General features: G+C 42.7%; 1 protein-coding gene across 4 annotated transcripts in view; it reads right to left on the bottom strand.

Annotated features, from left to right (window-relative positions):
- Positions 1-11,496, bottom strand: part of btbd8 (BTB domain containing 8) — a 50,913-nt gene extending 39,417 nt beyond the window's left edge. For 2 of the 4 annotated variants that reach the window (XM_029750716.1, XM_029750714.1), the window contains exons 1-5: positions 11,397-11,496; positions 10,462-10,640; positions 8,575-8,769; positions 4,237-4,352; positions 3,372-3,492 (exon numbers count right to left, since the gene is read on the bottom strand). In XM_029750716.1, the coding sequence (XP_029606576.1) occupies positions 3,372-3,492; positions 4,237-4,352; positions 8,575-8,769; positions 10,462-10,565 (536 nt within the window). In that variant the 5' untranslated portion in view covers positions 10,566-10,640; positions 11,397-11,496. Of the gene's footprint in view, positions 1-3,371; positions 3,493-4,236; positions 4,353-5,030; positions 5,084-8,574; positions 8,770-10,461; positions 10,646-11,396 lie in introns of those variants that run through there. The other 2 variants (XM_029750715.1, XM_029750717.1) reach the window with 2 other exon arrangements.
- Positions 11,497-14,185: the final 2,689 nt, after the last annotated feature.

The following is a 14,185-nucleotide window of genomic DNA, read 5'->3' on the forward strand; positions in this document are numbered from 1 at the left end:
TTCTACTATTATTCTGACATTTCACATTCTTAAAATAAAGTGGTGATCCTAACTGACCTAACACAGGGAATTTTTACTAGGATTAAATGTCAGAAATTGTGAAAAACTGAGTTTAAATGTATTTGGCTAAGGTGTATGTACATTTCCGACTTCAACTGTAGGTCGTGGTAAAGTGACTATGCATAGATAATAAACAGCGAGTAGCAGCGGCATAAAAAAAAAGAGGGTCAATGCAAATAGTCCGGGCAGCCAATTTATTAACTGTTTAGCAGTCTAATGGCTTGGGGGTAGAAGATGTTAAGGAGTCTTTGGGACCTAGACTTGGAGCTCCGGTACCGCTTGCCGTGCGAAAGCATTAAGAACAGTCTATAACTAGTGTGGCTGGAGTCTTTGACAATTTTTAGGGCTTTCCTCTGACACCGTCTGTTATAGAGGTCTTGGATGGCAGTAAGCTTGGCCCCAGTGAAGTGCTGGGTCATACGCACTACCCTCTGTAGCGCCTTGCGGTTGGATGCCGAGCAGTTGCCACACCAGGCAGTGATGCAACCAGTCAGGATGCTCTCGATGCTGCAGCAGTATATCTTTGAGGATCTGAGGACCCATGCCAAATCTTTTCAGTCTCCTGAGGGGGAATAGGTGTTCTCGTGCCCTCTTCATGACTATCTTGGTGTGTTTGGACCATTATATGTTGTTTGGTGACGTGTACGCCAAGGAACTTGAAGCTCTCAACCCTCTCCACAACAGCCTGTCGATGTGAATGGGGGCGTGATCGGCCCTCCTTTTCCTGTAGTCCACGATCTGCTCCTTTGTCTTGCTCACGTTGAGGGAGAGGTTGTTGTCCTGGCACCACACTGCCAGGTCTCTGGCCTCCTCCCTGTAGACTGTCTCATCGTTGTCAGTGATCAGGCATACCACCGTTGTGTCGTCTGAAAAATGTATGTGGTTGGAGTTGTGTGTTGCCACACGGTCGTGGGTGAACAGGGAGTACAGGAGGGGACTAAGCCTGCACCCCTGAGGAGCCCGTGTTGAGGATCAGCATGGCAGATGTGTTGTTACCTACCCTTAGATGCAGGTGTTTAGTCCCAGGGTCCTTAGCTTAGATGAGCTTTGAGGGCAGTATGGTGTTGAATGCTGAGCTGTAGTCAACAAACAGCATTCTCACGGAGGTGTTCCTTTTGACCAGGTGGGAAAGGGCAGTACGGAGTGCAATGGCGATTGTGTCATCCTTGGATCTGTTGGGGCGGTACGCAAATTGTAGTGGGTCTATGGTTTCTGGGATGATGGTGTTGATGTGAGCCATGACCAGCTTTTCAAAGCACTTCATGGCTACAGACGTGAGTGCTACAGGGTGGTAGTCATTTAGGCAGGTTACCTTGGCATTCTTGGGCACATGCTCTGAGTACGCGTCCTGGTAATCCGGGGCGAGCCTGGTAATTCACGGGGCGAGCCTTGTGAATGTTAGCCTGTTTAAAGGTCTTACTCACATCGGCGACGGAGAGCATGATCACACAGTCGTCCGGAACAGCTGGTGCTCCCATGCATGATTCAGTGTTGCTTGCCTCGAAGCGGGCATAGAAGACATTTTGCTCATCTGATAGGCTTGTGTCACTGGGCAGCTCACGGCTGGGTTTTCCTTTGTAATTCGTGATAGTTTGCAACCCTGCCACATGCGACGAGCTTCAGAGCCGGTGTAGTAGGATTCAATCTTTGTCCTGTATTGACGCTTTGCCTGTTTGATGGTTCTTTGGAGGGCATAGCAGGATTTCTTATAAGCGTCTGGATTAGTGGCCCGTTCCATGAAAGCGGCAGCTCGAGCCTTTAGCTCAGTGCAGATATTGCCTGTAATCTATTGCTTCTGGTTGGGATATGTACGTACAGTCAAAGTGGGGACAACGTTGTCGATACAATTATTAATGAAGCCGGTGACTGATGTGGTATAATCCTCAAAGCCATTGGATGAATCCCGGATCATATTCCAGTCTGTGCTAGCAAAACCGTCCTTTAGCTTAGTATCTGCGTCATCAGACCACTTCCATATTGAACAGGTACTTCCTACTTGAGTTTTTGCTTGTAAGCAGGAATCAGGAGGATAGAATTATAGTCAGATTTCTAAATGGAGGGCGAGGGAGAGCTTTGTATGCGTCTCTATGTGTGCAGTAAAAGTGGTCAAGTTTTTTCCCCCTCTGGTTGCACATGACATGCTGGTAGAAATGAGGCAAAATAGATTTAAGTTTTCCTGCATTAAAGTCCCCGGCCACTAGGAGAGCCACTTCTGGGTGAGCATTATTTTGTTTGCTTATGGCCTTATTACAGCTCGTTGAGTACGGTCTTAGAGCCTGCATCAGTTTGTGGTAGTAAATAGACAGCTCCGAATAATATAGATGAAAACTCTTAAGGTAAATAGTATAATCTACTGTACAGCCTATCATGAGGCACTCTACCTCAGGCGAGCAAAACCTTGAGACTTCCTTAATATTAGTGATCACGCATCAGCTGTTGTTGCCTAAGAACAGCCCTTAGACGAGGTATATTGGCCATATACCACACCCTTCTGGCCTTACTGCTTAAATAATTCACATCGCTTCCCATCTCACTCATCAGCAAAGCAGGTATTGATAAGGTAGTGTTTATAATGTTACCTCATCAGCATAGCAGGTATCCATGTTAGTGTTTATGTTACCTCATCAGCATAGCGTCACGTCTCTCCTCCTCCTTTACTATAAGCAAGTGCGCGGAATGTCATTCACCTATTAACTTCAGCCTATGAGCATGGCACACTAAGGCAATTCCACCACGCTCGCTGATTAACCTATGGGCTTACTCGTGCAATAATCACTATCCTTTCCTTCAACATATGAGCATGAATCTAGCGGAGTATGTCAACTCAAACCTTGTAGGGTGGGGTGGGGGACAAGGCCTACCCCAAACTATTCAATAAAATTCCATATTGTATTCTGTCTCTGTTGTCATGGAGTTAAGCCTTTACTCGATTGAACTATATGTAGGCCTGGTGTTATGAACTATAACTGCTTTGTGAAAATAATACACCTACTAACGCCACCTACAACCTACTGAGTTGAATGAAATTATGCATAGATAGAAGAGCAATTGAGATGTACAGAGGTTTGATAAGTCCCAGGCGGGGTTTTGTGTAGGAGATAAAAAAAAACAATCATAGTCATTCTCCTACACAAATATTGATAGACCTTTAGATCTTATTATGCTACTAGGTTTCTTCCTTCTTGGGAGTTTTTTCCTGGACACTGTGCTTCTGTTTGCTCTGTGGTGTCTAGGCCAAGTTACACTAAATCCCTTTGTGACCACTGCTGATGCAAAAAGGACTTCATACATTGTATTGGCTGATTGATTACCTGTGACAGGAGAAGACCTGCTCCCCTACTTGGATGCTGATGTCAGATCCTTCTCCTCTCTGGTAGAGATCCAACAGGTCTGCTCCAAGACCAGAGGCTGGCTCCACAACCACAGCATTATCTGAGGGGGATAGGAATGGAGGGTAATAATAAGACAAGAGAATGTATGTGCAAAAAACCTGGTCCTTTGGCCTGGGCAGATCTGACTAGAAGGACCGTGCACTCCATCCGTTGGACCAGACGCAAAGTGTTTGTGTGTGTGTGCCCAGACAGAGAACAAAGCCAAACTGAATAAACACGCAGAACGAGTAGCGTCAGTGTTTACCTAAAAAGGTCAATGAAGCTGTGTTGCCTTATCTGCACTGGGCTGTTATTACCAGTAGCAACAACAAGATACTAAATGCGATTAAGGGTTAAAGGGAAATGTCACCCTTTTTCAACTTCATATTCATCATCTCCAGCACCATCACAACATCAACATATGTGAAAATGGTGCTTTTCTATGTTTTGTTGTAAAGGAAGATAACTGTTTCCAATGATATCATTAACCAATTAGTAGGCAATCCCTACTCATATTTGGTTAAAAATCACATAATGCACACTGATGATGTCATTGGAAACACTTAACTTCCTCAATTTCCCCCCCCACAAAACATAGAAACGAGCCATTTTCACATACTGTATGTTGATGTTGGGGTGGTGCTGGAGATGATGAATATGAAGGAGAATTGTTTTTAAATGTCCGTTTAAGTCCGATCATTTTGAGTCTCATGGACCTAGGGACCCATAAGGCTTTGGTCAAAAGTAGTGCACTATATAGGGAATAGGAAGCCATTTTGGACGCACACACTGTTAATCTGTTTACCTGAGTCAGTGTGGAGATCGGCATCGGGACCATTGAGGACAATAGTAGGCGACTCTAAGTCCTCAGGGAGTCCTTCTCCAGCCAAGCCCATGCGTTGGTCTGCTGTGTACATTCGCCTAAGATTAGTAGAAACAGAAGAAAAGGAAGAAGATCACTTTATTGTCCAATGTCCAAGAGGAAATTTGTGTTCAGCTTTATCCCATCCCCTCTATAACACCTAGGATTAGAATGGTAACAAATGCCTAGGTTAGAGCCTTTGTATACATTCTGAGGAATACTACAGTCAGTCATTATTGCTCTGAGCTACAAGGAGACACTGACGCACAGGGTGTAATGTTCTAGAACACAGAGGTGCGTGAGAGGAGCACAGTGCAGTGATTCTGACTGCTGCTAGAGCCCCAGTGCCTGTAAGCTAGCACACTGCAGCCCAGCCCAGTTAGCTAGCACACTACAGCCCAGCCCAGTGCCTGTTAGCTAGCACACTGCAGCCCAGTGCCTGTTAGCTAGCACACTGCAGCCCAGCCCAGTGCCTGTTAGCTAGCACACTGCAGCCCAGCGCCTGTTAGCTAGCACACTGCAGCCCAGCCCAGTGCTTGTTAGCTAGCACACTGCAGCCCAGCCCAGTGCTTGTTAGCTAGCACACTGCACCCCAGCCCAGTGCTTGTTAGCTAGCACACTGCACCCCAGCCCAGTGCCTGATAGCTAGTATCCTGCATCCCAGTGCCTGTTAGCTAGCACACCGCAGCCCACTGCTTGTTAGCTAGCACACTGCACCCCAGGGCCTGTTCGCTCACCTCACTGCAGTTGAACTGATTCTTCTGCGCCTGATGAGACCAAAACACCGGTTCTGTTTGAATATACACACACAGTGGTCCGTTTATTAGATACACCCATCTAGTACCGGGTCGGACCTCCCTTTGCTTCCAGAACAGCCGGAATTATTTGGGGCATTCTACAAGGTGTCGGAAACGTTCCACAGGGATGTTGTCCATGCTGATGCGATGCCTTCACACAGTTGCTACAGATTGGACGGCAGTACGAACAGCCTGTTCCATCTCATCCCAAAAATGTTCTATTGGGTTTGGTCAGCAACAATGTTCAGATACGCTGTTGCATTCAATTGTTGCTCAATTGGACCTAACGTGTGCCAGGAAAACATTCCCCACACCAGTACACCACCGCCACCAGCCTGTACCGTTGACAGCAGGTAGGACTCTGCCATCAGCATGACACAACAGGAACCGGGATTTGGTCGGACCAGGCAATGTTTTTCCACTGCTCAACTGTCCAGTGTTGGTGATTGCATGCCGACTGGAATAGCTTCTCATTTTTAGCTGATAAGAGTGGAACCCGGTGTGGTCGTCTGCTGTAATATCCCAGTCGTGACAAGGATTGACGAGTTGTGCGTTCCAAGATGCTGTTTGGCACACCATTGTTGTACTAAATAAATAAGTACTGCGCTGTGATTTGTGTGTTTGTGGCCCACCTGTTAGCTTGCACGATTCTTGCCATTCTCCTTTGACCTCTTTCATCAACGAGCTGTTATTCGCCCACAGGACTGCCGTTGACTGGATGTTTTTTCCTTTGTCGCACCATTCTCGGTAAACCCTAGACACTGTTGTGCGTGAAAAGCCCAGGAGGGCGGCAGTTTCTGAGATACACGATTCGGTGCGCCTGGCACTGATGATCATATAGCACTCAAAGTCCCTTAGGTCACTCGTTTTGCTCATTCTAACGCTCAAACAAACATTAACTGAATTCCTCGATGCCTGTCTGCCTGCTTTATATAGCAAGCCACGGCCACGGGACTCACTGTCTGTAGGAGTGATCCATCTTCATGAACGGGGTGGTGTACCTAATAAACTGGACCCTGGGTGTATATCTGCTGCTGAAGATACAGTAAGACTGGTACTCAGGGGTTCTCAATGAAGGATGAAGATAGACAGGAATGATGATCTTTGATACATGTAGTGGATTAATAAATGACATACCCAAATCTAACTGCCTGTAGCTCAGGACCCAAAGCAAGGATATGCATATTATTGATACCATTTCAAAAGAAACACTTTGAAGTTTGTGGAAATGTGAAATTAATATAGGACAATATAACACATTAGATCTGGTAAAAGATAATACAAAGAAAAACATGCTTTTTTTCTTCTTTTTGTACCATCTTTGAAATGCAAATTAAGACCATAGTGTATTATTCCAGCCCAGGCGCAATTTAGATGTTGGCCACTAGATGGCAGCAGTGTATGTCCACGTTTTAGACTGATCCAATGAACCATTGCATATCTGTTCAAAATGTTTTATCAAGATTTCACAAATGTGCCTAATTGGTTTATTAATACATTTCAAGTTCAGAATTGTGCACTCTCCTCAAACAATAGCATGGTATTCTTTCACTGTAATAGCTACTGTAAATTGGACAGTGCAGTTAGATTAACAAGAATTTAAGCTTTCTGCCCATATCAGATATGTCTATGTCCTGGGAATTTTTTAGTTACTTACAACCTCATGCTAATCACATTAGCCTACGTTAGCTAAACCGTACCGCAGAGGGGGGGGGGATCCTGTAGAGATTAACTCAATTTAACACAGTAGTCTTTTCATGGATATTGTGGCACAAGTTAAATGAGACATGTTTACCAGTAAAGAAGACTTGCAAGCATACACATTGGTATGGTTATGAACATAACAAATATGTGGTCAATTAAGAGTGAATTGTCCCAATCCAAGAGCTCTCACACATATACATCTATCAACAGGCTTTGTTTGTACTCTGTTTGTGTCCACATATACAGTATTCCAGAGTCATCATCATGGCACAACATGGTCTGCTCTGAAGGCCTGATTAATACCCTGCTAATGAGCTAGCAGCATAATGCATTAGATCAAAGGCTGGTTGTACTCTCTCAATAGACCATACTGCTGCTGCTGGGGCCAGATCTGACTCTAGTCTACAGTATTCCTAATGGAGAGTAGCACTGGATCCATACCCTGATGTTGATATTACAGATGGATGCTATTAGTAGTAACATGATCAGATAATCTCACAATGCCTTCGTAATCAGATTACACCGTTCTATTAATAATCTGCTTCTCAAAATACATACAGCAGGAGTACTCAACTACTATTTGAGAAGGTCCGGTCACACATTTCCTATGTGGCAAAGTTCCGGATGGATATTGCATTTATCAGCGTAGTAACAAACCTCCACTTCACAACCCATGTGACCCCAAACTGTTCACACCCCTCTTGTTGGCGGAGAGAAAATGTTGCCATTTTAACTTAATTTTCTGCAATTCTACACATTAGTGTGGCAGATAGCCTAGTGGTTAGAGCGTTGGACTCGATTCCCACGGGGGACCAGTACGGGAAGATTTTTTTTTTAATGAAATGTATTCATTCACTACTGTAAGTCGCTCTGGATAAGAGCGTCTGCTAAATGACTAAAATGTAAATGTAACCGAAAGGTTGCAAGATCGAATCCCTGAGCTGACAAGGTAAAAATATGTCATTCTGCTCCTGAACAAGGCAGTTAACCCACTGTTCCTAGGCCGTCATTGAAAATAAGAATTTGTTCTTAACTGACTTGCCTAGTTAAAAAGGTAAAAAAAGAAATAATCATAATTTAAAAAAAAATTACAATACCTGACAAAAAGAAAAGGGGGCCTCCTGGGGGTTGAGGCCCCTGAGCACTTAATCTGGCCATGATAACTACAAGATTTAGATAGCTGGTTAGTCTAATTTACCTATCTAGTTGATCAACTGGACATTTATGACAGGTTATAAATAGCTCTCTAAGGTCTGTCAGTGAATGACATAACAAGAGGAAAACTCCCCATGCACTACCAACTTTTGAAATTGCACCTTGTGCCTTCTACGGTTACAGCTCTAAACAGCAGTAAGTTGAAAGACTGAGTTCTGACTATTTTAAAAGTCAGGACCCGCGGTCCGTATTGACCTCGTTCTGGGTCTGCATCGAGTATTGCTGACTTACAGCATCAAGGTCTGGAGAGAAAAAAAATGTATAATAATAAAATAAAAAGAGTATGGCGCCCTCTGGCTGTAATTTAACAGTACAGAAACTACACGCTAAGCACCACCTAACAATCATGTTAATTGACAGAGTTAGATTATCTACATAGAAACACTCTCTTAAATGATTTAGATTAAAATATAGTTTATGCATCTGTGATGTCTATTTGAGTAAGAATAGAGGGCCTACAGATGGATGATTGGACCATAGAAATAGCATTAGTACTTATATTTCGATGGATTGGTGAGTGTACTGAAACTGTAAAGACAATAACATGTATTCTGACTGAGTGTACCTGATATACTGCTTCAGCTCCATGCTGTCATAGTTGTTTAGCTGGATGGTCTTGGGGTCTGGATGAGCATCCCTCCTCAGTATGTGTGGGGCCCTGGCCAGGAGAACAGCCCTGTGAACCAGGAGAGGGGTGGAGCTGGTGCAGGAGCCCACCGTACACAGGCTGACATCTGCCTCTAACTCCTCCTGCAGCAGCCTGGGAAATCACAACACAGGAGTGGTTCACATCTGGCAGTACATAAACACATTGCAACACAAAATAATTTCAGTGGAGCAAGAATAGGATAGAGACAATGATACAGTTAATTTCTTAATTGAAGACATTTACATTTCAGGAGACAGAGGAGTACATTTGGGAGGTGGGTCATCAAGGGAATAGAATGGTTAATAGTGTAGGGTGGTCATAGGCAACCGTAGAAACCCTACAACCCTGCTTAACTATATATAATCAAGCTGACTGGACTTGATCTGGGTAACTCAGCAGCACAGAGTCCTTGGTCCTTGCTGCCCCTGTACCGATTTCCACCATTATTAACTCCCATTGCTGTGACTGAAGTGGGTGACCCAGAAATCAGCCAGCCTCAAGCCAAATGGGCCATAAGAACTGTGGTACTACTGTAGCTACTGCCTCTGTGCCTACTGGAACTGGGCTATTTTATAGCCCCCAGGGAAGGCAGTGGCTGGGTGGCATGTATGAGCTGTCCTACTGCATGCTACTGCTGCTGTTGTACGTCCCCCCCCCAAATAGCACCATATTCCCTTTGTAGTGCACTACTTTTGACCAGAGCCCTATGGGTCATGGTCAAAAGTAGCAACTATAAAGGGAATAGGGTGCAGTTTGGGATGCAGACAGTAACTGGGTTGCATGTATGAGCTGTGGTGTTACTGCTGCTGTAGCCATTTCATTTTACAGCCCTCAGGCAGATAAACAGAGAGTGACTGGGAAGTGGGTCACCCAGGATACGAGGAGTTAAATGGGAAATCATGTTCCTTTGTCGTTCCATTTCCCATAACCCCTTGTTGCGTGTGACTATCATGAGCAGCAGGAGCAACACTGTGTCTAACCTGCCAACAGGGGGTACTAATGCTCTTATTTCTACCAGGTAGTCGGAGGAAAACGTTTGTTTTAGTCAGGGGAGTAGGGTGAAGTTGGGTCGTCACTAGTTACCTAAGCCACAAAGTCATAAACCTTGCCTATTTCTAAAATGTCTCTTCTTAAAATGTGATTTTAAACCTAACCGTGACCCTAAACTTAACCACACTGCTTAGCTTATGCCTACCTAATGTTAAATTAAGACCCAAACGTTAATTTTGTTTTCAGGAATTTTTATATAGACAATTTTGACTTTGTGGCTGTGCTATCTAGTGGAAACCGTGATGTTGATCTGGAGCGTAGTCAGGGTTGGGGTCAATAAATGGAATTCGCCCCAACCATGGTTGTAGTTGGGCATTTCCACGGTAAGAGTGACACAGACTCCAGATACAAAGTTTGGTAACAGAATGACAGTTTGTGCTGTCATTCTGCTACCAAACTTTGAATCTGCACTATTTGTCAGGTAAATGTGTTTTGTAAAATCTTCTGTGGAAATTGTTAAAAGTAATCATTGTGCATGTGAATTTAACTTTGCAATCATTGTTTTTGTTTGACATACTTTTTAATGTGAAAAATCTGAGTCTCAGTGTCACTCTGTCACCGCGCAATGCCCTGTAGGCTGCAATTTAGTTTTTTGCTTGATAGGATAATGAGTGTGGGAGTATTTTACTAATAAGGGCATTCTTGACAGTTGCCTGACAACGCCTTATGTAGAGTGAATGAGAATGGGTTTTTACTAGACTTCACTGGAAAATAGGCTAAGGTTCTGTGTCCATGAACAGTGTTAATCATTACCTGTTGAGGTCTGCAGACAATGCGGAAGCTAAGCATTTCTTAAGATTGCTTCTGGATTTTCTTTCTTTGGCTTCAAATTCCCGTATTGCCTCTGTGTTGATCATAGTAGTTATGTGCTCCCAAACAACAAGTTTGATGTTTCTCCTAAAAACCCACAAGATTGGGGCAGTTCATCACACCTAGGCTCAAAGTAGGGGGAGAGAAGATCAAACACAAAGAATAAAACTCAGTTAATATTTGATGAATAACAGACACAGGCGTTTTCCCTAGCCATATAAGAGCTTCTTGTATAACTCAATGGTCGGTATAGTACAAAGCAGGTTCAATGAGTTAGCCAGCTAACTTCAATAAACAATCAGAAATAACTATTGATATTCTGGCTCATTAAAAAAGCAAAACGTAGATGTGTTTTGGTTGTTAAGTCAATTAGACCATGCCCATTTCAAGGTTATCTAAAAAAAAAAAAAATTAAGTTCGGCAATTAACCTGGCTAACGCATTGATCCAGTTTTGTAGTAGACACCTCAGAGATCCTAACTGCACTATTTCAATGTCACCTCAAGAATAGGCTAGCTAGCTCTATCAGTAAAACAAAAAAAACTGTAATTTCTTGAAATTCCCACTTACTATCAACTATCAAACGCAAATCACACCCTTTTTAATTGCATGGTAATATCTACATTAATAATAACATATCATAATAGTTGTTTTCCTCAGCTGTCAAAACAGTTGGATGGCTACTCTACGTCACTGAAATAGACGCCATCTATCTCAGAGGAACAAAAACAATGAGTAGGCAGCTCCTAACAAAAAACAAGAGCTTATAAAATATCTGTCGATTCATACAGCCATAAGAACTCAATATGGTTCAGTCACTGAGTGAGAGTTTGCGTCAGCACTCGACAGAAACAAAGATATTTTTTAATTAATAGCTACCATTTCAATTTCATTTATTTGCAATTAGCACGCTTGCTGTGCTCTCCGACTGGCTGCGCTACCCACCCCAATGACGTACGCAAAAGGAAGTATTTTGACCGTAAATACATGAATATGCGCGAATAGAAAACGGGTCCTAAATGCCATACTGTTTGTAGTAAATGCTCATATTACATTTGATTTCTCCTAACAACTAAATTAAATGAAACAGTTAACGTAGTATACCACATGAGGCTGCTAAGGAGAGGACGGCTCATAATAATGTCTGGAACAGTGTTTGAAACTTCAAAAAGAAAGGAGGACCAAGGCACTCTTCATATAATTAATTAAAATGCCTTTATTAGTATGGCATGTTCAATAGAAACAATGTTTTTAAAAAACCGACGCGTTTCGGCTGCATGGCCTTCATCAGGGTGTACAAAGAAATAATACAATGTTCTCTGTTTAACAGCTTTTCCAATTAACCCTAATTAGAAGGGGGAGTGGTTAAAATTGATTGGACACACCTAGTAAGCAATAGTATACACACTTTAAATTGAAATGCTGTAGCTATGTTATCATAAAAATGTAACTCCAAACTAGAAGTATCAGAAAACTTAGAAAGGTAGTTCTAACCTTAAATAAGGTTTGGCAGCTATGCACCATTTCTTGAGTACCCGACCTGAAACTGAGATGCCTCCTACAGAATTCATTGTCTCACTGACTGAATGGACTCTTAATCATAACATCTTTATCTTTCAGGACCGTATTTTTAAACAGGTCAAAGGATGTGCCATGGGAGCTTGCTACAGCCCTTCCTACGCTGGTTTGTACTTGGGTAAATGGGAAAATGACTTCATTTTGGATCCTTCTAATAACCATTTATTTGACCGGATTATATGGTGGGGACGCTATATTGATGATGTTTGCCTTTTTTGGTCCGGCTCAGAAGATGAACTTATTTCCTTCCACCAATACCTTAACAGCATTAACCCTAACATCAAACTAACTATGGAGTATAGCAAGGATAACATTCATTTTTTTGGACCTCGACATCAGTAAAAATGACAAAGGTTGTTTGCACACATCAATCTTTAGGAAGCCTACAGATGGGAATACCATTCTGAGGGCAGACAGCTTTCACCCCAAAAGGCTAAAAGAGAATATTCCATATGGCCAATTCCAAAGAGTCCGCAGAATTTGCGATCAGGAAACAGACTATGTTGTCAAATCTGCTGAATTGGAGAATCGTTTCTTGAATCGGGGCTACAGCGTCCAGGTCCTGAAAGATGCAGGTATAAGGGCTGGATTACTTGACAGAGAACTTGTTGCGAAGGGGAGTGCCTCGTGATGCATCAGAGAGAGTGTATTTTGTTACAAAATACAGCACTGAAGCAGAGAACATTAAAATAATCATTAAAAATAATTGGGGAATCATCCTAAGTGATACGCTACTACGCCAAGTTTTTCCTGAGCCACCAGTCATAAGCTTTAAGAGATGTCCTACCCTAAAGGACATATTAGTCCACAGTTATCTTCCGGGTGACTCTCAAAAAACTTGGCTTGGCCACAAACCCAAGGGCTCTTTTAAATGTAACCAGTGCAACCATTGCAGAAATATTGCACAGAAAAAGTATTTCGTTGATACAGCTTCCAAAATGGAGTATTACGTCAAGCATTTCATTAACTGCAAAACCACTCATGTCATCTATAGATTGGAATGTCCACAGTGCAAGGTGTTCTACATTGGACGGACAAAGAGACGCCTTCAAGATCGCCTAGCGGAACACAAGTACGCCATACGGGTAGGCAATGAAGACTACCCCATGGCAAGGCACTACAAGTCCTTACACCATGGCAACCCTGCCTCCCTACAAGCTATGGGTATTGATCATATCCCGGCCTCTATTAGAAAAGGGGACCGCCTTAAACAGTTAAACCAAATGGAAAGTTTTTGGATTTACAAACTACAGGCCACTAAATACCCGGGTTTAAATGAAGATATGGATTTCTCACCCTTCCTGTAGGGTTGTGATGGGTACTGTCATCTAGTGGATATTTTTGCTCAATTGCCCTCAGTTATGTTTAGACTCTTGTTTTTCATGTTTTGCTGTGTTCTAGTGTACTATGGAATGTATTGCTTTCTTATTCTTGACACTTCGCCCAGACATATTTAAGGTTAGAACTACCTTTCTAAGTTTTCTGATACTTCTAGTTTGGAGTTACATTTTTATGATAACATAGCTACAGCATTTCAATTTAAAGTGTGTATACTATTGCTTACTAGGTGTGTCCAATCAATTTTAACCACTCCCCCTTCTAATTAGGGTTAATTGGAAAAGCTGTTAAACAGAGAACATTGTATTATTTCTTTGTACACCCTGATGAAGGCCATGCAGCCGAAACGCGTCGGTTTTTTAAAAAACATTGTTTCTATTGAACATGCCATACTAATAAAGGCATTTTAATTAATTATATGAAGAGTGCCTTGGTCCTCCTTTCTTTTTGAAGACCAACTCAACCCTTTTACCAAAGAGCACCTTCTGTCTATCAACATTTACTATTGTGTACCTTAGTAGCGCTTCCCTTCCTCCTCTTTCTACTAGTGTTTGAAACTATTCCACTCCAGACATTATCGTTTGGGCAAATCGATTTGAACCGTCATCCAACTCGGAATTGCAACTAGGAAACAGACCTCTTCCCAGAGTCTTTCAGTCTTTCCGACCTTAGGAACACTGACGTCATGATTTGACCTCGTATTTTTCCGAGTTCCCAGTCGTTTTGAACGTGGCATGAACCAAGCTATGCTC

Source organism: Salmo trutta, chromosome 4, assembly GCF_901001165.1.
Source record: "Salmo trutta chromosome 4, fSalTru1.1, whole genome shotgun sequence".
Taxonomy (NCBI): Eukaryota; Metazoa; Chordata; class Actinopteri; order Salmoniformes; family Salmonidae; genus Salmo; species Salmo trutta.